General features: G+C 33.5%; 1 protein-coding gene and 1 pseudogene across 1 annotated transcript; one reads left to right on the top strand and one right to left on the bottom strand.

Moving 5' to 3' along the window:
* The first annotated feature begins 248 nt into the window (after window positions 1-248).
* On the top strand, window positions 249-17722 carry LOC106797307 (uncharacterized; annotated as a pseudogene).
* Window positions 17723-19460: 1738 nt separating this feature from the next.
* On the bottom strand, window positions 19461-22042 carry LOC100793032 (myb-like protein A). The gene is made up of 4 exons (XM_003555020.5): window positions 21527-22042; window positions 21318-21400; window positions 20970-21096; window positions 19461-20320 (listed from the first exon to the last, which is right to left on the bottom strand). The coding sequence occupies exons 1-4, from the start codon at window positions 21971-21973 to the stop codon at window positions 19757-19759; spliced, it is 1221 nt and encodes a 406-aa protein (XP_003555068.1). The 5' UTR covers window positions 21974-22042; the 3' UTR covers window positions 19461-19756.
* Between the last annotated feature and the right edge of the window lie 3094 nt (window positions 22043-25136).

Raw genomic sequence — 25136 nt, 5'->3', positions numbered from 1 at the left:
ACCTGTAAATTCAAAATTTGTTATTACACTCTTTTAGTTTCATTTCATTACTTACTGCTTAAGTTAATTATGACAGGCCTCATTTGAATAACCTTTAACCGAAAAAAGTTCAACTACGACGTGCTCAATAATCCTCGGTGTTTGTTTTTGTCTTTTACCATTTGAGTTTCCAATATAATTGCTACTTCCAACTATACTCTACTATCCAAATATAAACTACAATATGATCAACTAAAGACAACAAGAACATGGAAAACCATAGATTTATAAGCAAGTCTTATTCAGCAAAAGTCAAGAGCAACAGAAAGCATATTAGACAACAAATGGTCCATCTTAATGTTCAGGATAGTGTCCATGCAAGTGTCAATCCAGCTTCATCCCATACTGAAGATGATTATAACCAATTAAAGACACCACCGCATAGTGTCCATGCAACTGTCAATCAGGCTTCACACGATGTTGAAGATCATTGTAAGCTATCAAAGATAGCATTTTTATATTTTTATATTCAGCTCATATTAGTCAATTATGTTGATACAATATCCATATATAGTTTGTTGTGAAAAGGTAAGGAATTCGTAGGTTTGATGCAAGATTATAGCAATGCATGCCATTTCATCATTCCGTTTGAATCATTATCATTGTTTGCTATTTCTATCATCCTTTTTCTGTTTTGAATTTAATATCTGTTATTCATCTGAGAATGAGAGTTTTGGATCAACAGAAGGTAGTATTACAAATCTCCTTTATTGATTTACTAATTTCACTTCTAATCATAATACCTAACTGCAATTTTCGTAGAATCTCTGACTATTTCTTCAGTTGGATATCCAAACTTTGAATCGTTGCATCATGATTCTTCAATGGACACAGGAGGTAAATGTCTTATAGAATTCATTTTGTTTTTTAAATAACACAATAAAACGTATTTTCAAGTATTTTGATGTTCGCTACCAGTTAATGTTCTAATATCTATTTTAGCCATTCCTATAAAAATTAAATTTTCTATAGTTACGATTATGGTCTAATATATAATGTTATTATTCCAGAATATTTTGATCTTGGTGACTAGCTCATGCAATGTAGACATTGTAATGCTAAAATGTGGTACAATGAAAACATATCAAAACGTTCAAATACCTCAAGCCCACGATTCAGTCTATGTTGTGGAGATGGCAAAGTTGAACTTCCATTGTTACAGAATCCACCTAAATTTCTGCAGCAAGTTCTATTTGAGCAAAATACAGCTCATGCAAAAAATTATCAACAGAAAATAAGAACTTATAACATGATGTTTGCATTTACTTCTGCTGGTATTAAATTTGACATAACAATTAGTCATTCAAGAGGTCCTCCTACAATCAGAATTCAAGGCAAACTGTGTCACAGGATTGGAAGTCTATTACCACTGCCTGGAAAAGAACCTAAATTTGCACAATTGTATATCTATGAAACAGAAAATGAAGTTCAAAATAGAATTAACACCATGAGGTAGTTAACAACACAATGCCAATATAACATCTTTGATTTACATTGATGTCCATTGTTTATTTTACATTAACATCCTCTTAATTTTTTATATATTTGAATATCTGGTTTTTCAGCCACTATAATGAAATTGAGGCACATATTGTCTCAAATTTGCAAAAAATGATGGATGAAAACAATGCTCATGCAAAAAGTTTTAGGGTGCCAAGGGATAGATTGATAGACACAGAAGTGCATAATGTCATACTCAAATTGATTGCTGGTCGAGAAAAAGATGGTCGTACATATAATGTACCAAGTGTTCCAGAAGTTGTTGCACTCATTGTAGCTGATATTGATGCAAATTCGAACAGAGATATTATTGTTGAAACTCAAAATGGTCAATTACAAAGTGATGTGTCATCATTTTCTCATATTTCTTAACCCTTTTTGTCACCATTTTAATTACTGATTAGCCTTAATTGTCAAATTAATTATGCAGTTTTATCGTTTGGGCCTACTGGATTAATTTTGTGTTTTTAATTTAATTTCAGGAGAATTATAAGCAATTGGGCTTGAATCCAGAATTGGGCTTGGACTTGAAGAGAGCAGGCTATTTTATTCTACCAAATCTTATCTTATCTAGATTTTATCTCATCTAGATATTATTTAGATTTGATCTCATCTAGATATTATTTCATCTAGATCTTATCTTATCTAGATTTGATCTCATCTAGATCTTATCTTATCTAAATTTGATCTCATCTAGATATTATTTCATCTAGATCTTATCTTATCTTATCTTATCTAGATTTTATTTTATTAATGGGCTTGGATTTAAAACAGATTTGTAAGCCTTGGGGCTGAAGAATATATAACAGCACCAAGGTTCTAGTTTAAGGCTCTTCTCTCTCTCTCTTTTCTCTTGAGGATCAAGCACAATTCTCTTTGAGGTTCTATTATTACTGTTAAATTATGTTCAGTTTTTCCTCTTCACTAATTACTCTGAATTTGTTGCTATTAATTCATGCATGCTTAGTGCTTGATTAATTGTCTCTGCGCTTAATTTACGTTCATGCTTAATGATCGTTTATGAGTAATTGGTGTATGTGTTGCTTAATCACATAATGAATGCCTTATGTTAAATTTCGCTTAGTAATTTAATTTTGGGTTCGATTAAGTGGTTGAATTGATAAAGGATAAATTCTCGCAACCTAGGATAAGAGACTTGCTTGTGAATCAAGGGGAAGCAACATATTTTAATTCTGATATTTTCTAATTCAATTTGACTCGTTTAATTTAAAAAAGCAAACAACCCGCCCCCCCCCCCCCCCCCAATTTGTTGCTATTTCCTACTATTTGTTATGAACGTTTGGTTGATCATTGCTCATTGGGAGACGATCTAAGATCACTTACTAGATACTGCATTTTTAATGTTTATTTGATTCGGGTACGGTCTCGATCAAATTTGGCGTCGTTGCTAGGGAGCAGTCGTCCAAAGGTTCATAATAGCTAGTGATTCGTGCTTTATGTTTAGTTGTTTAACGTTTAACTTTTTTGTTTAGTGTGTTCGTGTTGTGTTAGTGTGATATTCTGTTTTATTTGATGTTTTGTTTTGCAATTTAGTAGTACCCCTTGTTCAGCGCCATCCCTGTTTCAGTTATTGTTTTGCTGTGAATAGTGCTTAGCGACGGAATTAGAGACTGATTTTGTGTTACTGTTCACACAGCATTACATTAGCGACTGAATTAGTGACAACTGTTTACAATTTAATTGGCGATTTTTGTTTTGATAGTTAGGGTAGTTATTTTTGGCTCAATTTTTGTGTGGTAGGTTCTTTTGACTCATATTTTGTGTGAAAAATACCAGGAACACGTGGTGTGGCTGGATTTGAGAGATTTAAAAAATTTGAGAACTTATTTTTAGCAAAATTTAAAACGGCCATAACTTTTGCTCCGGGTATCAAAACGACTATTATTATATATGCATTTGGGGTAGAAAAAAATTTCCCATATTGTGGCAACTTGCGAAAGTCAATTGGGTTCTCCCAAACTCCAAAAATCAGCTATTTACTAAGTTTTTTTTTTATTTTTCAAGTATTATTGTCCTATTTTTCTAAACTTTTCTTAGGTAGTTTTCATAGTTAGACTTTGAATTTTTGTTTGAAATTTTTTGTGCTATCTTTTCATGATTTTAGGGTGATACTCACAAAATTTCAGCTCATTTTGATATCGTTTGAGTATAGTTGTAGTTTTACCCCCTTATTAGGTGCTTGTTGAGAAACACATTATTTGCTGCATATAGTGCATGACTAAGGGCAATCCAGGTGATTTACAACCCTTTGATCCTGAAATAGATAGAACCTTTCATAGATTAGTTAGGCATAGTGTGCATCCTGGTCATTCTGTGCATTTTAAGCATTCTGTTGAGGGTGATTCTGAATATTCTAATTTTGAGCATTCCACTACTAATTTTTATACTGAGAACATGGCTCAACCTCCACCTCGTGAGAGGACTCTTAGGGAGATAGCTGCACTTGATTTCACTTATGAAAGCGTGTGCATTCAATATCCTGATGAGGGTGTTCCATATGTTCTCAAGACTGGACTAATACGTTTGTTGCCCAAGTTTCATGGTCTTGCAGGTGAAGATCCCTATAAGCATCTTAAGGAGTTCCATATTGTTTGTTCCACCATGAAGCCCCCCGATGTCTAGGAAGATCATATCTTTTTAAAGGCTTTTCCTCATTCTCTAGAGGGAGTGGCAAACGATTGGTTGTACTACCTTGCTCCCAAGTCCATTTTCAACTGGGATGAGCTTAAAAGGGTGTTCTTGGAGAAATTCTTCCCTACATCTAGGACCACTGCCATCAGAAAAGACATTTCAGGCATCAGGCAACTTAGTGGAGAAAACTTGTATAAGTATTGGGAAAGATTCAAGAAATTGTGTGCAAGTTGTCCTCACCACCAGATTTCTGAGCAACTACTTCTTCAATATTTCTATGAGGGACTTAGCAACATGGAAAGGAGTATGATTAACGCTGTCAGTGGTGGAGCCCTTGGTGATATGACCCCTGCTGAAGCTACGAATTTGATTGAGAAGATGGCTTCCAACTCCCAATAATTTAGTGCAAGAAATGATGCTATTGTCCTTAGAGGAGTCCATGAGGTGGCCACAGATTCATCTTCATCTACTGAAAATAAAAAGCTTGAAGGAAAACTTGATACCTTGGTCAACCTAGTAACTCAGCTTGCCATGAATCAAAAATCTACACCTGTTGCAAGAGTTTGTGGTATATGTTCTTCTGCATATCACCATTCAGATCTTTGTCCTTCTTTGCAGCAATTTGGAGTCAATGAGCAACCTGAAGCTTATGCTGCAAACATTTATAATAGACCTCCTCAGCAGCAAAACCAACAACAACATAATAATTATGACCTTTCAAGCAATAGATACAATCCAGGTTGGAGGAATCATCCAAATCTGAGATGGACAAGTCCTTCACAAAAACAACAGCCTGTCCCTCCTTTTCAGAATGTCGCTGGTCCAAGCAAGCCATATGTTCCTCCTCCAATGTAGCAACAACAACAGCAGCAGCAATCACAACAAAGACAACCAGCAACTGAGGCTCCTCCTCAACCTTCCTTAGAAGAGTTAGTGAGGCAAATGACCATCCAGAATATGCAATTTCAGCAAGAGACAAGAGCCTTCATTTAGAGTCTGACAAATCAGATGGGACAGATGGCTACTCAGATGAATCAAGCTCAGTCCCAAAATTCTGACAAATTGCCTTCACAAACTGTGCAAAATCTGAAAAATGTGAGTGCCATCACCTTGAGGTCTGGCAACCAAATTCAAGTGCCTCCACCAGTAGCAGCACCTGCACCTGAACCTGTCAAGCTTCATTCTACACCTGAAAAAGAGGATGAGATAGTTGCATAAAAGAGAAAGCTTCCTAACAAAAATTTTCATGCAGGTGGACCTTCTTCTAGTAATTCTGACTTACCGCAACCTCCTATCCCTCTTCCATTCCCACCTAGAACAATTCCAAAAAAATGGAAGAAGTGGAAAAAGAGATCTTGGAGACCTTCAGGAAAGTAGAGGTGAACATACCTCTGCTAGATGCCATCAGGCAGATTCCAAGATACGCTAAGTTTCTAAAGGAGTTATGCACCCACAAAAGGAAGCTCAAAGGCAATGAAAGGATTAGCATGGGCAGAAATGTGTCAGCATTGATAGGTAAATATGTTCCTCACATTCCTGAGAAATGTAAGGACCCAGGTACTTTCTGTATACCTTGCATTATTGGAAAAAGTAAATTTGAGAATGCCATGCTAGATCTAGGAGCATCAGTTAGTGTCATGCCTCTGTCCATTTTCAATTCTTTATCTCTTGGACCTTTGCAATCTATAGATGTAGTGATTCATTTGGCAAATAGAAGTGTTGCTTACCCCGCAAGTTTCATAGAGGATGTGCTGGTTTGGGTTGGTGAACTTATTTTTCCTGTTGATTTTTATGTTCTTAATATGGAAGAGGGATTTTCCCATGGTTCAGTTCCAATTATTTTAGGCAAGCCATTTATGAAAACAGCCCGAACCAAGATAGATGTTTATGCTGGCATATTGTCTATGGAATTTGGTGATATTGTTGTTCATTTTAACATTCTTAATGCCATGAAACATCCATATGAGGATCATTCTGTTTTTTGTGCTGAGATAATTGATCAAATTGTTGATAATTATATGTTTGATTTTGATTCTGGTAGGAAACATCCATTTTTATCTGATCTACATACATGTCATTCCTTATGCATTGAATCTGAATTTGAGTTTGAATTTGATCCTGTGTCTGATTTTTATGCTGAGAATGAATTTGAATTTGAATCTGATTCTGATTTTCTGGGTGTTGTACCTCTTGATGTTGATTTTTTAGAGTCAAAATGCACTAACCATGTTGCAGGAAGTACATATACTTCCGACTTGCTTTATGAGGTACAGGCTGAGGAACCTTCTTCTTCTCCTACCATGGTTCCTCCCACTGTTCAGCCACCACCCACACCAGAGTTGAAGCCCTTACCAGCAACCCTCAAATATGCTTACTTGGAAGACAAGGAAAAATTTCCAGTGATCATCTCTGCTTCCCTTGATGCTAAGCAAGAGGAGAAGTTGTTGCTAGTTCTCAAGAAGCACAAGAAAGCCATTGGATGGACTTTAGCAGACATTCCTGGCGAGTCTGCATTGATTATAGGAGGCTGAACCAGGTAACCAGAAAAGATAATTTTCCCTTGCCTTTCATTGATCAAATGCTTGAGCGCTTGGCAGGTAAGTCCCATTACTATTTTCTTGATGGTTTTTCTGGTTATCTACAAATTCATATTGCTCCCGAGGATCAAGAAAAGACCACATTCACCTGTCCCTTTGGCACTTTTGCCTATAGGAGGATGCCCTTTGGCCTATGAACGCCCCTGGTACCTTCCAGCGGTGTATGCTTAGCATTTTCAGTGATTTTTTAGAGAGTTGCATAGAGGTGTTTATGGATGATTTTACTGTTTATGGATCCTCTTTTGATACATGTTTGGATAGTCTAGATAGAGTTCTTAGTAGATGCATTGAAACTAACATTGTGCTGAATTTTGAAAAATGTCACTTCATGGTAGAACAAGGTATAGTTTTAGGGCATATCATTTCCAGTATGGGCATAGAAGTAGACCCTGCAAAAATAAATGTTATTTCACAATTTCCTTACCCCTCTTGCATGTGAGAGTTTCGTTCTTTTTTTGGTCATGCAGGGTTTTATAGGCGCTTTATCAAGGATTTTAGCAAGGTGGCCTTTCCACTATCCAATCTGCTGCAAAAGGAGGTGGAGTTTGATTTTGATGACCGATGCAAAGAGGCTTTTGATTGCCTCAAGCATGCGGTGACTACCACCCCTATCATTCAAACACCTGATTGGACAGCCCCATTTGAGCTAATGTGCGATGCATCCAATTACACATTGGGGGTTGTCCTTGCTCAAAAGATCTCCTTACTTCATCTTACTTCTTTTCCACCATGACTTAGGGAGTTTTCTTTCTTCTGTCTCCTTTTTTACTTTTATTGCACTTGTCCAAATTTTATTGATTGCTTTGATTGTTCTTGATCTTATGATTGTGCTACATTGAGGACAATGTGTTGTTTAAGTGTGAGGGGGGGAGAAGATTGTTCTTTAATTTTGTTGGGTATTCTAGTTTAATTTTATTAGGTTTTCTAGTTTAAGTTTGTTAGGTTCTAGGTTAATTTTGTTATTTTGGTTTTATGTTTGTGTACAACATTGCATGTTCCTCTTTGAATTTTGGGTTATGTACAAGTAATGGGTAATTGTTTTTGAAATAGAAGTTTCTTGGCATTTTGTGAATTGAAACCCTTGTTTTTCTCTACATGTCAAGTTAGTTTTGAAGGTTCGAATTGAAAGTGATAGATTTACCCTTGGTGAGAATTTGAGCCATCAACATTTATTTTGTTCTGTGTGTTTTGCCCCATTGATTGCTTGCATAATAGCCTTGGCTTGACTCTTGTTGATACTTCTTGCTTCACATGCATGTTGGGAGATGATTTAGGCATTTTATTCTTATAAGCCTCTAGCCAAATGAGCCTACCTTGAATTAATTCCTTTGATAGCCCATTTGAGCCTATGTTCCCCTTTCTTTGTTTTAAAGCTCATTACAAGCCTTAAGTGAAAAACCATGATTTCACCCTACCCTTAAGGAATTTTGGAGCTTCGGAATTGTTTTGGGAATAAGTGTGAGGGGGGGGGGGGGGGCGGGAGGGGTATGTTTCATTGGATGATATGTTTTTGTTGGCCATGCTTGATGATTTATTTGGCCATGCTTGATGTATATACATATATTGCCTAATTGTTGCTTTATTTTTCAAATGCTTTCAATTGCTACTATTCACGTTCAAAATAAAAAGAGAAAAAAAATCAAAAAAAAAAAGAAAAAGAAAAAAAATAGAAAAAGAATGAAGTTGAATAAATGAGGTCTTGGTTTGAAGACTTGGATTCGTTTAAGGACTTGGTTGATTTTGTTTTGGGTTTACTTTTTAATTTTGGTTTTGGGGTTTACTACTTTTTCTTACTTCCCACTTATTCCCCATTGATCCTCTATTCCTTTCGGTTTTAGCTACTATCCCATACTTTCATCTACCCTGTCCTTGGCCCCATTACAACCTTAAAAGACCTTTTGATCCTCATGTGCATGTGTTTGTGATGTGGTTGTCAATTTTAGAGTCTTGCCAAGTCTATGTGGTGTTTGTTTTCATGGGTGCTCTAAGAGTAAACAGTAGCCTAGACACTTGAGAGATAGAGTGCATATCTTGTGAGGCTTTATCACTTTTCATTCTTGAGCTGATTTACTATCTTGCCATTTTTGAGATGCTTGAATGAATTTCATGATGGCCTTGATTCTTTAACTCTTTACGTGTTGGATGTTACCCATTCTTTTCATTCCTTGAGATTCATTGAGAAATATGTAATTGTTGTTGTGTCTGTTTGTTTCTCTTTAATGTCTTTGAATTTGCCCCTTGCTTTGTTTTTTTTCAATTTTTCCCAGAAGTGCAAAAGCCTAAGTGTGAGGGGATTTGATGTGTCATTATTTTCTCATATTTCTTAACCATTTTTGTCACCATTTTAATTACTGATTAGCCTGAATTGTCAAATTAATTATGCAGTTTTATCATTTGGACCTATTGGATAAATTTTGTGTTTTTAATTTAATTTCAGGAGAATTATAAGCAATTGGACTAGAATCCAGAATTGGGCTTGAATCCAGAATTGGGCTTGGACTTGAAGAGAGCAGACTATCTTATTCTACCAAATCTTATCTTATCTAGATTTTATCTCATCTAGATATTATTTAGATTTGATCTCATCTAGATATTATTTCATCTAGATCTTATCTTATCTAGATTTGATCTCATCTAGATCTTATCTTATCTTATCTAGATTTTATTTTATTTATGGGCTTGGATTTAAAACAGATTTGTAAGCCTTGGCGCTGAAGAATATATAATAGCACCAAGGTTCTAGTTTAAGGCTCTTCTCTCTCTCTTCTCTTCTCTCTCTAGTCTCTTCTCTCTTCTCTCCTATTTTCATTTGTAGTTTTAGGCTTTTCTTCTTTTAGACATTATTTTTCGTTTTTCAATTCCAGCTTTTACTTTTCGTTTTAGCAATAAAATTTCGTTCTCTATTGATTAATGGAAGGCTAAGTCCCCAGCGTTGTTTTCTCTTGAGGATCAAGCACAGTTCTCTTTGAGGTTCTATTATTACTGTTAAATTTTGTTCAGTTTTTCCTCTTCACTAATTACTCTGAATTTGTTGCTATTAATTCATGCATGCTTAGTGCTTGATTAATTGTCTCTGCGCTTAATTATGTTCATGCTTAATGATCGTTTATGAGTAATTGGTGTATGTGTTGCTTAATCACATAATGAATGCCTTATGTTAAATTTCGCTTAGTAATTTAATTTAGGGTTGGATTAAGTGGTTGAACTGATAAAGGATAAATTCTCGCAACCTAGGATAAGAGACTTGCTTGTGAATCAAGGGGAAGCAACGTATTTTAATTCTGATATTTTCTAATTCAATTTTACTTGTTGTTTTATTTACAAAAGCAATCAACCCCCCCCCCCCCAATTTGTTACTATTTCCTACTATCTGTTATGAACATTTGGTTTATCATTGCCCGTTGGGAAACGACCTAGGATCACTTCCTAGTTACTGCATTTTAATGTTTATTTGATTCGGGTACCGCCTCGATCACAGAGGATACATGAATTACATTGTAGTTATCTAGCTTTACAATATCCTCTATTGTTTCATTATGGAGAAGATGGATATAGGCCTGACATTCTACATCGTGATACATTAAGTGGGAAAAAAAGAAAAAGGAATTGTCTTACAATGAGAGAGTGGTTTGCTTATAGACTGCAATGCAGACCCAATGAAGGTCAAACTTTGCTACATTCTAGAAAACTATTCCAACAATTTGTTGCTGAAGGATACACAATGATTGAATCCGAAAGACTTTCCTATGTTAGAAACAACCAAAAGAAACTCAGAGTTAACAAGTTCTGTAGCTTGCAGCAGTCATCGGATGCTGGAAATACAGAAGGTTTAGGCAAAGGCAAGAGGATCATCTTACCTTCAACCTTTGTGGGCAGCCCACGTTACATGGATCAACTTTATTTTGATGGCATAGCTATATGCAGTCACGTAGGCTTCCCAAATCTTTTTATTACTTTTACCTGCAATCCAAATTGGCCTGAAATTCATAGGCTACTGACACCTTTGAATTTGACAGCAATAGATAGGCCAGAAATAATCTACCGAATGTTCAAGCTTAAATATGAGCAGATGTTATCAGACCTTACAAAGAATCACCTGCTAGGAAAAGTTGTCGCATGTAAGTTGATGCTAATTCCTTTTTCTGCTACTAACAGATAAGTTACTTATTGTAAATTATGTTTTCTTTAATACCTTTCTATTAATGATATTTGGTTACAACTACAGACATGTACACAGTGGAATTCCAAAAACGAGGACTTCCTCATGTCCATTTATTTTTATTTTTACATGCCAACAACAAATATCCATCTCCAAACGATATTGATCATATTATATCAGCAGAAATACCTTCACAGAAAGATGATCCAGAACTCTATAAATTAGTGCAAAATCACATGGTTCATGGTCCATGTGGAATTTTGAGGCCCGCATCTCTATGCATGAAGGAAGGCAAATGCAGTCGATTTTATCCAAAAAAGTTTCAGCCCACAACTCTTGTAGATGGAGATGGTTATCCTGTGTATTGTAGAAGAAACACTGGTCAGACAATAACCAAGAATGGTATTATAATTGATAATAGATGTATTGTACCCTACAATCCAAAATTGTTGAAAAAATACCAAGCACATATAAATATTGAATGGTGTAACCAAAGTACTTCTATCAAATATTTATTCAAGTACATCAATAAAGGATATGATAGAGTTACTGCTATCATGGTACATGATGACAATGGAACAGTTCCCCATGCAAACACTCCGAATGATGAAATCAAGGAATATCTGGATTGCAGGTATGAGCCAAGTTTAAAATGTAAATCATCTTATGATTGTATTTAAAATATTTGTTTTTATTACAGATACATTTCTCCATGTGAATCTACTTGGAGGATCTTTGGTTTTCCAATACATGGTAGAAAACCTTTTGTGGAGAGGCTACAGTTCCATCTTCCAGGGCAACATAGCATTCTCTACCAAGACCATGATGATATTGATGATCTCCTCTCTAACCCAAGCATTTCTGAATCAAAATTTATAGCTTGGATGAATACAAACCAGGATTTTGTTGAAGGTCAAAGCCTGACATATTCTGAATTTGCAACTAAGTTTGTGTATAACCAGAAACAAAGATGTTGGCAACTTAGAAAAAAGGGTTATACCATTGGCAGACTTCAATGGGTTCCCCCAACTATATGGGAATTATTTTATTTGAGGATGATGTTGATTGTCTATAGAGGACCAACCTCATTTGAAGATATCAGAATAGTTGATGGTGTTGAATATTCTACATATAGAGAAGCATGTTTTGCTATGGGTTTTTTACAGGATGATAGAGAATTCGTTGCTGCAATCCAGGAAGTAAAAGACTAGGGCTCAGCACCTTATCTAAGGAATCTTTTTGTATTATTACTTTTGATAGATACCATGAACAAACCTGAACAAGTGTGGGAAAAAACTTGGCATTGGTTAAGTGATGATATTGTATATAGTCATTGCAGATCATTAAACACTCCAGGTTGGCTTACATATAGCTTGGCACAGAAAAGTTTTATCATAAACATTATCTAACTTCCTTTTCAAATGTCTTAGGATTACATATTGATGACTCCAATCTGATGAATCTGGTATTGCTTGAAGTTGAACAGCTGTTACAGGCCAATCAAAGATCACTTAAAGACTATCCTTCCATGTCATATCCTGAGAACGCAAATTTACTAACACATGCAGACAACGACCTCATTTTGTCTGAGCTCAATTTCAACAACGAAGAACTTAGATCAGAATTCTTGAACCTTTTTTCTCAAATGACAGGTTTATTTATTGTGCTAACTTGCCTTACTTATTTTCCTCCCTTGTGTTTCGCTCTGGAATTTCAAGTTGTTATTAAAACCAGAACAATCTTTATGCCTACAGACCAACAAGCAAAAATTTATAACCAAATTATTCAGGCTGTCAATAAAAATGAAGGTGGAATGTTTTTCTTATATGGATATGGAGGAACAGGAAAAACATTTATTTGGAAGACACTTGCAGCCTCATTAAGAGCTGACAATAAAATAGTTATTATGGTTGCTTCTAGCAACATAGCTTCTTTGTTATTGCCTGGAGGAAAAACAACACATTCAAAATTAAAAATTCTTGTTCCGATATTTGAAGACTCAACATGCAATATTCATCAAGGAACACAATTGGCTGAATTATTGAATGAAACAAGTCTTATCATCTGGGATGAAGCCCCCATGGCTCACAAATTCTGTTTTGAAGCACTTGATCAAAGTCTAAGAGATGTTATTAAGGCGAAATCAAGTTCTGATAAAATCTTTGGTGGTAAAGTTATGGTATTTGGTGGAGATTTCCGGCAGATTCTGCCAGTCATTCTTAGGGGTAGCCGCTCTGATATTGTTAATGCAACTATTAATTCATCTTATCTATGGAATCATTGCCATGTTTTGACACTATCGAAAAACATGCGTTTAGAAGCCAATACAGATGCAACAGACAGAGAAGAAACTACAGCTTTTGCAGAGTGGATCCTTAATATTGGTGATGGAATTGCTGGCCAGCAAAATGATGGTTATGGTTCAATTGAAATTCCAAAAGATCTGTTAATCACAGAATATGATGACCCACTCTCTACAATAGTTAATTCTACATTTCCAAATTTATCTCACCATCATACCAATCCTGAATACTTTCAAACCAAAGCCATATTAGCTTCCACAAATGAAACCGTACAACGAATTAATGATTATATACTATCATTGATACCAGGTAATTATAACATACTTAATCCAATTCTTATTATATATAAATTTGGACTGTATGTCATTCTTATGAAACATTCTGCAGGATTAGTAATCAAATCTATTCAATATTTTATCTCCATATTGATCTTCTAATTTTTTACTCTTTTTATTCTTTATCTGATATGATAACCTGATAAAAAATCACAGGTGACCAAATGGAATATCTAAGTGCTGATTATGTGGACAAGTCAGAAACACTAGAGAGTTCTCATTTCCGATCACTAACAACGGAATTTCTTAATTCATTAACAACATCCGGTCTACCGAATCATAACATCAAAATCAAAATTGGATCACCTATCATGTTGTTAAGAAACTTAGACCAAACTCAAGGACTATGTAATGGCACTAGATTAATTGTTACAAAGTTAGCTAAACATGTGATTGCAGCTGATATAATTGCTGGCAAAAATATTGTCAGAATGTTTATATTCCAAGAATGTCTATGTCTCCTTCACAATCACCATGGCCTTTTAAGCTCTTGAGAAGACAGTTCCCAATAATGTTTTCTTATGAAATGACAATTAACAAGTCCCAAGGTCAATCACTATCCTCAATGGGCCTTTATTTACCTAAATCTGTCTTCTCACATGGACAATTATATGTGGCATTGTCAAGAGTAAAATCAAAAAAAGGCCTTAAAGTTTTAATACATGACAAAGACAAAAAAAAATTCAAATTCTACAACCAATGTTGTCTTCAAAGAGGTCTTTGCAAATCTTAAAAGGTTAATCCATTTCATATATATTCTCAATTATTAGTTTGTATGCTATGATATTCGATAGTTACTTATTCATTCTCTAACATGCAGTTAGATACAGAATTATAACAGCCAGCTTTCGACACATCAATTCCAGTACTGATTCTCTCTTAACCAGGTGCAACATATCATATATACTATTCTTATGTCATGTCTTTCTGCATAGACCATCACAATCCAATAAACAAAAAACTGAAAATATTGTTGCCTTCTATTTGGTTGTCCTACATATAATAGGTCCATTTTTGGTGCAACCTTACAAAATAATCCAGCCAAAAAAGAGCTCAAGCCAGAAGTTCAAGATATAGACAGAAACATATTCTTCATTCATGTACTTGAATAAATATTTGATACAAGTATTTTGGTTACACCATTCAATATTTAAATGTGCTTGGTGTTTTTTTTTATCAATTCTGAATCATAGAGTACAATATATGTGTTATCAATTATAATCCCTTTCTTGGTTATTGTCCCATCACGATTTCTTGACTTCTCATATTTCCCTTCTTCATACACAGACATACAAGTTTCAAAATTCCACATGAACCATCAACCACATGATTTTGCAATAACAATAATATCTATCTTCGAATTTGCATCAATATCACCTGCAATAACTGCACCGAATTCTGAAACCGTTGCCATCCAAAAACTCTTTGAATGAACATTAATAGAGGATGGAAATGTCTAAGGCAAATCCATTTTTCTGATATATATATATATATATATGTATGTAACATAGAAATCCAACATTCAATATTGACAATCATCCAGAGCGAGTTGAATCATTCGATAATTGCTACTGTCCAGCAAACACATAAATTATTTATATCACATATTTTTATTAACATGATTTTAGGAAAAAAAAAACTATATGATCAACTATTTAATACTCATCTTTGATTAATTATTGTGCCACCAATTTGTAACATATATTGATTGATTAAATATTTAGCCATTTCTAGAATAACAAATTTACTATGAAATAGTATAAATACGTTTAAACAGAAAACTAAAAGCGAAACTTAATCTTTAAATTCTTTACATGCAAATAAACAATTTAATTTTTTTTTTACAAACACTTATTTCTTACAAATATAATCTAATTATTATCAATTACAGCATATTTCACGTTTTCCATTTAATCATTAGCATTTGCACAAAAAACAAATTTTCTTCCCTACATCTTTGAAGATATATATATTGCTCATGACATTCAACGACAAACTAGAACCACAACAATATTCACAATGATTCAACTCCCCCTACATGTCCAATCTACTGAACCAGCATTCAATATTCCACGATTTCCAATTTACTTGCCATGCCTCACGTCACACCTGTTGGCTAACCAGTACTTTATTGCCTAATTTATTCCACAAACACCATTTCCTTACAAACATTCACCTGTTTCAACTTTTCTAAAAAACAATAGCGACTGGGCTCCGACTATGAGTTCAGACTCATCGACCGCTTCAAACAAAGTAAATTTCTAGACTATTCTTTCCGATTTTGACTTCTATTTCTGATTCTATGATGAAATTTATTATCTACATTGCAAATTTCCTCACTTGATTGCGGAATCCTTATCGGGTTTTTCTTCTCTCTCAGTTAATGTTTTCAATGCATGCGGTTAAATTAGTTCCATCTAGGAACTTCTGAATAAAATATGAATACATTAGATTACGCTGCACAAAAAATTATTTAATTTCCATTCGACATGTCTAAAATTATTCTAGATTAGGAACTATATCAATTATTTGGACTGTTGTTTTCGTATGACCTTCAATTTTTCTGACTTGGAAATTTATCTTTTTTTTCATGGTTCTCGAGCATTGCTTCAACTATTCTAACCCTGCTTCCTCTGTTTTTGTCTTTTCTCAGTTTGTTTATCATTTTTGTATCTTTATCACTTCCACTCGATTTTTTCACCTGCTCACACCTTCCATTTTGTGATGGCTTTGCTTTTACTTCAAGCTTTCTTACTTCTTCGATTTCATTCTTGTTCTTGCTTACTCTTATCGTCCATTCCTAAAACTGCCACATCACAACTTAGATCTTAATTGAATTTTCTAGCTCACCAAACCATATTAAATAAATTCTAACCCTGCTTCCTCTGTTTTTGTCTTTTCACAGTTTGTTTATCATTTTTGTATCTTCATCACTTCCACTCGATTTTTTCACCTGCTCACACCTTCCATTTTGTGATGCCTTTGCTTTTACTTAAAGCTTTCTTGCTTCTTAGATTTCATTCCTGTTCTTGCTTATTCTTATCGTCCATTCCTAAAACTGTCACATCACAACTTAGATCTTAATTGAATTTTCTAGCTCACCAGACCATATTAAATAATTTTAGATTATCGACTATACTGATTATTTCAATTGTTGTTTTCATATCGTGTTTATTTGTGCATGTTAACCTCCCTCATTAAATTTTGTTATTCATCATTCTATCAGCATAATAATGAAAACACTCCAGCTCGAGATGAGTTTTTCTTACATACATCTTTAAAGCATTCCATAAAACTTTAATTTTCTTTAATTCCCTGTATCTTTGATCAACAATTGTAGAAGGTTATATCCATCTAAATGTCCTAATCTAGAATTACCCATGCCTCTAAAATTACTAAACAAAATTACAATAAATATCTTCATTTGTATCAGATCATGCCATTTTTCTATCATTTCGCCAACCGACAATGTTGTTTAACTTCCTCCATATCTGATTAGCAATGCCAGAACCTAATATATTGTTCGACAATTTTACTGCTCTAAAATGACTAACCATAATTACACTTTCTGTACCAACTTGATAGATTAAACTTTATTGCTTTGTTTCTTCCTAACTCCACATGTTTGATTATTATCTATTTGAATAATATAGCTATGTTGCTTTTTATGTCCAATCTCATTCTAGGTTGAACTTCCATTTATCAGAAAACCAGCAATCATGCAGTTTAGAGCCACGTTCCACAATGATAGGGTAATTTTGGATTAAAACTCTTTTTTTTTTGGTTTTTTTCCCGCCTTATTTATTATAATTTTACATTCAATATTCTCTTGCAGGACATCATAAAAGTCCCATTTTTTTACCACATTCAGTGGGCACCAGAATATCCCGAATATGTCTGTTTCAGATATAATGGAGTTGTATACCAAATCCAAGTCAGACTCCATAAGGGAAAAAATTTCTTTGCTAAAGGACTGAAACAGTTTAGAAAAGAATTAGCCATTTATGAATCTACCATCATCCATTTCTTTGCAATCGACCACATCTCAATATTCAACCTTCATTTCAGTCCATCACTGGAACAACAGACCTCCTGAAGACCGTGGATGATATCCAGGCAGCATATTTGGACACTTGAAATAACACAATCAATCATTGATGCACTACACCCTTTGGTAATGATAACAAAAAATTTATTATGACTCATATAAACACAAAATTAAATATGATTATTATTTATCCTCTTTTGCAGAATCTTCCAAACTGTGTAACTAGACATCTAAATGCTAGCGATCAACACATGACAATCCTTAGAAAATTAGGACCTCCATTACAGTGGAATGTTATTGTTCTTGATATTGGAATTGACGAAACATATGTTCTGCAACCTTGGTATAAATTCCTTGAAGAAAGTTATTTTTCTCATGGTGATGAAATCTCATTCTACTACAGGCATCATGAACAAATTTGGGAAATTATTATTAGAAGACAAAAGGATTGGAACAACAATGATAGTGATAATGACTAAATTAAGTTTAGGTTGTTTTTTTTGTTTACTAACATTGCCTTCGTCAATGAGTAACCTAGCTTTTTAAAAAAATACAAACAATCTAATTATTATTAATGTTACATATATTTATGTTCATTTTAATACAGTATTATAGAATAAATGAAAATTCATACTGAACAAATTACAAGTGATGTGTGCATAAGCACGGGTTACCAACTAGTTATATATACATGTAGATAAGTAATTATTAGTAAATATATAAATATTTTAAGAAAAAATGAATATTACGGTAGACAAATACAATAATTTTTTATTTTTATGATACTTATAAGACAATAATATAATATAAATAAAGGACTATAATAAAGAAATTATGTTAAGTTAAAACAAAGAATAAAAATTAAATAGAGAGAGAATATGTGCTGAAATTGTGTGTTTTTAGAAAGCTGACAAGAGTTTCAGGAAGAGATTTATTCTTTTATATTTTAAATTATATAAATAAATATGGGTTGGATTCCAAGAAAAAAAAAATTTCTTCTTACTTTTCATCCTAAACATCTACCGAAAATTTATGGTGTGTTTAATTTAGAGAAGATGGAAACAGAAATAATAAAAATATAAAATAAATATTTAAATTAAAATAAAGTGTAAAAAGTTTGAGTCCCACCAAAATATAAAATTTCTGTAGAGTATTATTTGTCTTTTCCAAAACAAACACATCTAAGGCATTATTTTCAAAAATTGATTTTAGTTTTATTAATGTAACCAAATAAAAGATTGTTCAGACACTTGGTGAAAGATGGTACAAGTCGTTTGTCTGTCCCATTGTTTCAAGAGCCCTTCATGCATCTCCTTTCTCACCTGCAATACCTCTCTGTCCACCATCCAGCCCATCTCCGTCACCGGCAACTTCATCCTGCTTTGTCGCTGCCACCTACAACCTCTCACCCCCTGTTTTCTATACTTCAAAGTGGGTTCCATTTATTCTCTTTTATTTTGTAATCGTTGGATTAATATTGAATATGTGCCCTAAATCATCAATTTTCTTAAGTTATATATTAGAATGAGATGGGCTCGTCTATATGTTATATTTGCGCTTTGGGGGAGTTGAAGCAATGACGAGGATGAAAGCCTCGAGCAAGGTTGGGGTGCTGAGCTTGGTGGGTATCCTCGGGTTTGCAATGGCAACGAGTAGAGAATGGAGATGTAACGAAAACACTGAGATGGTGCTTCAAACTTAAGGTGGTGGGTAACAATAAGCAAAGGAGACTGAGGTGTCGTTGGACTGAAAGATTATATCCTCGGGTTTATCGTAGTCGAACACCCAGAAATGAGCACTATCATAGGGCAGTCTACACCAATTATATTCATATGCATGCCCAAAAACATTTAAGCTTGAGTCACAGCCGAAATGTAAAAGAAACCTACATTAAAGAAACACTGAATGTGGACCCCATCCACTTGATGGGGCTAAAACCACATTCGAACTGAGAATCACAAGACAAGACAAAAAGCAACTAAAATATCCAGCTAATGCAACCAAACAAACCTAACCGAAAGCTACAGTTTCAAAGGTATCCAAAAGCAAATTTAAACCAGAAAGCAGCAGAAGAAACTATATGAAAAAGAGAACACCAAATCCATCATGCACAATATTGCATCTTAAGCTTTTCTATAGATCATCTCCATGAGATCCATTTCCTTCTTCATCTGAACCTCCGGCGCCATCTCCATCGCAACATCATAACCCATTGTGCCATCTTCCACAGCAGCATTTACCATCGTAGGCACATAGGCACCACCACCACCATGTAGCTGCTGCACACCCCGCCCAACTTCATCCTCCTCAGAACTGAAGCCACCCTCTGAGCTATCGTACCGAACTCGAAAGAGACGCGGATATTTGGTTTTGGTGTTGGTGGTGTTGCTACTACGCTCGCCCTTCAGGTTCATGTTGTTCATGGAGTTCTTGATCAGCTCCTTTTCCGCATCTTCTTCTGCAGTGACTTGCCTTATGTAACTCTCCAGAAGCGTCGGCCCCTTAGAACTCCTGCGCTTGTTCCTCAGCCTCTTGGCGTTTAGGCGCCTCTTCGTCGCGTTCCAGTGGTTCTTGATGGTGTTCTCCGTCCTGCCGGGCATTCTCCTAGCGATTTCGGCCCACCTGTTCCCAATCCCCTTGTGAGCTTCGATCAGGATTCTGTCCTCCTCTTCGTTCCATGACTCCTTCTGCATTGATACAAAACAGCAATGCTTGGATTAAATATGTGAAATTAGATCTATATTAATTTTATAATTTCATTTTTTTTCTAACTGTTATAAAACATTTTATAAGTAGTTTTTTTTTATTAATTCTGGAAAAGTATAGACACATGCCCTGAATGCTTCGGAGAATTGGTTATAAATGAAAGAGAATTAATGTAGATAAAAAAAATGTTATGTCACTCAACTATACAAAGATCTGTCTAAAAAAAGTCAGTTACAAATTTCCTAAGCTGTAATGAAATTTGTATAAATGCCATTATTTAATTTCATTTATGAATTTAATTTAATATGAATTCTTTTTAATTTAATTGAAAATCCTCGCAAAATTGTGAAACTAACTCTCCCCACATGGTAAGTAAATTCCTCTAGAGTAACTTTAGCTACTTAATTAACAATTATCACTCATCCCAGAAATTCATCAGAACTTGGAAGAATTTAATTTTCCATTCAAAATAATAAGAAATACATATTGTGTAAAAATAATTAACAGGCAGGATGAAAAATCTGTGAAAGATGTGTTTGGATAATTGTAAAAGATGATGTCAATTAGTACTTAGTATTTAGTATGCGTAAGAAAAAGAAAAAGTGAAAAAAGGATAGAAGAGGAAGTAACCCTAATGTTGGGCCGGAGATGGTTGTGCCATCGCTCCCTGCACTGTTTCCCAACCCTTCCATTCAGCAACCTTGCGATGTGAGACCATTTTTTGAGCCCGAAGCGTTTCACCAATTGGACGAGGACCCTATAAACAAAAACCACATGATCAAAATTCACCACCATTTTTTTGTCAACAATCGGACAAAAAAATGTAAGAAAATTCACTAATGTTAAAGAGAGGAGCTAAATTAATGAGAGAATTTTTTCATTGAAAGCCCCACATGAAACCGCAAAGAATTGAATTCCAAAAAAATAAAAATTAAGAGAGAGAAAGAGTATGAAATTGGGACCTAATTTGGTACATACCTGTCCTCTTCAGCACTCCACTGGCCTTTGATTATGTTGGTCATATTCTTGTGCTGAATTTCGCCATTACTCCTCCTCTGCATCTGCTTCATGTGTTAATAAAAATAAGAACTTTATTTCTTAGAAATATATATATTTCTAGTCCCAATGATGCAAGAGATGGTGACAGATCCAAGAGAAAATGATCATGGTTACAGAGTGGGACCCACCTGATGAGGCTGTGAAGTTGCACCTGCACCTGCACTAGAGCACCGAAGGGGAATTTTCTGGGAAAAATCCCATATGGCTCTGTTGGGGCCATGCATGGGTTCATTTTGGGTGTTGTTTTGTGCATAAGGCATGATGGGGTGGTAGAAGTTGTTGTCGTTGGCAAAGCTTCCTTTGAGGCACTCATTAGGGTATGATGAGTCACCTGAAGAAGAGGACAAAGAGAACAATGGGGTAAGGATGGAGGAATTAAAACCCTCTGAGAAAAAGTTTGCAGTAGGGTGGTGATTATCATGGTTTTTGAAATTGTTTTGGTACATGCAGAAGGTGGTGTTGTTGTTGTTCTCTTGTGACATGGGGATAAAAGCTGGGATCTCTGGTTTGATCCCAGAGAAAATACTAGAAAGGTAGTGAATTTTCTCTGCTGGAAAGATTGGATCAAACTCCATGAAGGATAATGAGAGAGATTTCTTGTGTTGTTGTTTGTGTGTCTGAACTGTGCTTGTGAAGGAAAAGGGGTGGGGTCTTGGGTTCTTATGGAGTCTACCAGTGGGACTTACAAAAAAATAAAACAAAATCAAATATGAGTGAGGGATATTCATGTGACACGTGGCCATTGTGATAACAGCATCCAACGGCTCAAATTCCTTGTCTTTGTGACTCTTCAGCTCCTGCTGTGGAGTACAGAACCGAGAAAATTATTATTTTTATTATTATTATTTCATTTGTTTTATTTATTTCAGGATGATTTCTGGTAATATTTATAAACCAAAAAAGGAAAATGAAATGATGAGTTTGTTAGAGAGTTTTTGTATTTTAGAGATGGCTTAGGACAAACAAATGTTTAAAATCACATGAATGAATGACACGTGGTTGTTGTCACTCTGATAATAAGATCAGGAATGGGATTTACTTTTTCTCTTTCTTCTTTTTTTTTCCGAAGGATAACAAGAGTGCCAAAACAAGCTCCTTAATTTTTTAGGATGATTTCATCAAATTAAAGCCTGTACATTATATATATATATATATATATATATATATATATATATATATATATAATCACGTTTTTATATTTCGCATTTGCATGTGAAAATAGACTGGATTTAGTAAGGGGCAACTAAAACTTGGTTGTAACCTTGTCTTTCCATTTAATTAAAATGTTATTTCCATACATATACTTCTTCCCATCAATAATATAAAATTTTACATAGATCTTCCTTCCTAAAGGTATCAGAAAGGGTAAAAATGGAGAAAAAGTTTCCTTAAAATATTTTAAAATTAGTGAATCAAAGAGATAGTATATATATTGGTTAATTTTTATTATTCTACATGAAAGGTGAAAAATGCTTCTTCTTTTTTATAAATTTCTGATTTTAGGAAACAATTGTTAATTAAAATTTATTCAGTGAGATTATACGTGCATGGAAGGAATATACGCTAGTAGTATATGTTAAAATGAAATCTTGAAACAACTAAATTAAATTACTAGCATTTCTGTATTGACTCCTTGTGACTTTTTTTCTTTCACTTAATCTTGCAATCATAAAATTAGTTATTTAATTTTTTTTAGGGGGTGGCGGGGTACTTTTCCACGAATTTGCAATTTCTTTTTGATACATTTTAATGGATAAAGGCCTTCTCTTTTTCACGGAAAGCAAGGAGGAAAAGATGCAAGAAAACACAGAATCCTTTATGGTAAGACCGACAGTTCAGAGTGGCTAAGAAGACCCTCTGCCACATCAAAATGCATGAACAAAAATGACTTTAATTTAATGACAGTAATAAATTTCAGGTTTTTGGTCTTAAAAGAGGGGTAAGTAATCTGATTCATAGTCAAGCTGTATGTAACAATATTTCTTGTCCTGTTCATGACGCCGTTGAACCCATGAAGGCCAATTTTGAAGTCATGAGAAGACTCATATGCTGTGCAGCGTGAAGAAAATAAAGAATGCACTGATCAATTGCGTGTAACTGTCTATTCAATGTTCACACTTTCCTTAATTGATATAATAACTATTTAATGATTTTCCATAAACATTGAAAAAATAAACTAATCACTCATTTTATACCATTGAAATATATATTGATTATAAAATGCTTTAAAATGAGGTGCAATTACCGTACTTCAAGATTTGAAATTCTAGTATGTCATTCATCTTCCGTTTTGTTTTACCATGACCAATATCATAGTTAATTAATGTGTAATATATCATTGGTAAATGTAAATGTCTTTTTTATATTGCTTAAAAAATTAAAAAAAAACATATTAAGATGCATAAAATTAAGTTGTTTATAACTTTTTCTACACTCTTTTATAACTTTTTCTACACTCTTTTATAAAATTCATAATAAATATTTTTTTAGTTTTTTAACTAATCCTAAAAATATATATTAGCAATACCCTAAAAGTAAAAGTATAGCTTAATCGTATTTTTTTCTGTTTTTTTTTACTTATAGCATTTCTCTCCCTTTTTCTAATTGGTTACATGAAATTTTTTTAAGTTCTAAACGTGTGATTGGATGAATGTTTGGAAAATTAATTTTGAAATGAATATTGTAAAATTGGTTTTATAAAATTAATTTTAATTAAAATTGTTTTGGAAAATAGATTGATTCATATATATACGAACAGTTTTACCTTGAAAGCAGTCTATTTACTATAATATAAAAATATGTCATAAACTTAATTTTCCCGATCATTTTTATATATGATTCCCTCTTACCCTTCCCAATTCTTAGACGTGTTAAACTTTTTTGCTAACTAAAATTGTAGGTATATCCACTCATCCCAATCCTCTTTGAACTTTTTTCTTAGTTAAAATTTTAGTTGCTATTAAATAAATACAGTAACATGAAAATGCTACACTCCACATGTAAACTCTAAACATTCCACATCTTTTAATATTTTTATCATTTCTTGCATAATTTTTAAAAAATGAACCTAATTTTTTAAAAACTTTTATAAAAAATAAAATAATATTTTCTCAAGTGAAAATTCCATTAAAACTCAATTAATTTTCAATGAATTAAATTTAATAATGCATCTTTTTTTAGTAAAACAAAAGAATAATATAATAGTTTTTTTTTCTAAATCAAGTCAATGTACGTTTTTAGTCTAACTACTATAAATTTATTATACTAATATAATATAAAAATATAATTTATATCAAAATAAAATAGTATTCTCACAAATCAAACTTGTCATTAAAATTCAATTAATTTTCAATTGAATTAAGTTTAATACATACACCTATTATTTTTTAGTAAACTAAACCGTAAAACAAAAGAATAATATAATAGTTTGTTCGAAATCAAGTCAAATGCCTGTGTTTAGTCTAATTATTATAAAATTATTATATTAATATAATAATAAAAATAAATTAGTATCAAAATAATAATTTGAAAAATATCTATTCACGTTATAATAATAAATATAATTGATGTCATATATTAAAAAAAATATATTGTTAAATAATGAATATTCAAAATAATATTTTATTAGCACAATATGGTAGATAATTTGATACATTTTTATAAACTTTATATATATACAATTATAATGCTAGTGTTTTATAATTTTATCAATAATCAATCAATTATTGTTATTGTGTT

The sequence above is a fragment of the Glycine max genome, chromosome 19, assembly GCF_000004515.6.
Source record: "Glycine max cultivar Williams 82 chromosome 19, Glycine_max_v4.0, whole genome shotgun sequence".
Lineage (NCBI taxonomy): Eukaryota > Viridiplantae > Streptophyta > Magnoliopsida > Fabales > Fabaceae > Glycine > Glycine max.
The sequence above is the reverse complement of the archived record's forward strand: the minus strand, read 5'-3'. Positions and strand labels throughout refer to the sequence as shown.

Coding starts and splice junctions, on each gene's coding strand:
- LOC100793032 (XM_003555020.5), bottom strand. CDS start 21,973: ATGGAGTTTGATCCAATCTTTCCAGCAGAGAAAATTCACTACCTTTCT. Junction 21,097..21,317: donor TGGAGTGCTGAAGAGGACAG/GTATGTACCAAA, acceptor TTTTGTTTATAG/GGTCCTCGTCCAATTGGTGA. Junction 20,321..20,969: donor ATCTCCGGCCCAACATTAGG/GTTACTTCCTCT, acceptor GTATCAATGCAG/AAGGAGTCATGGAACGAAGA.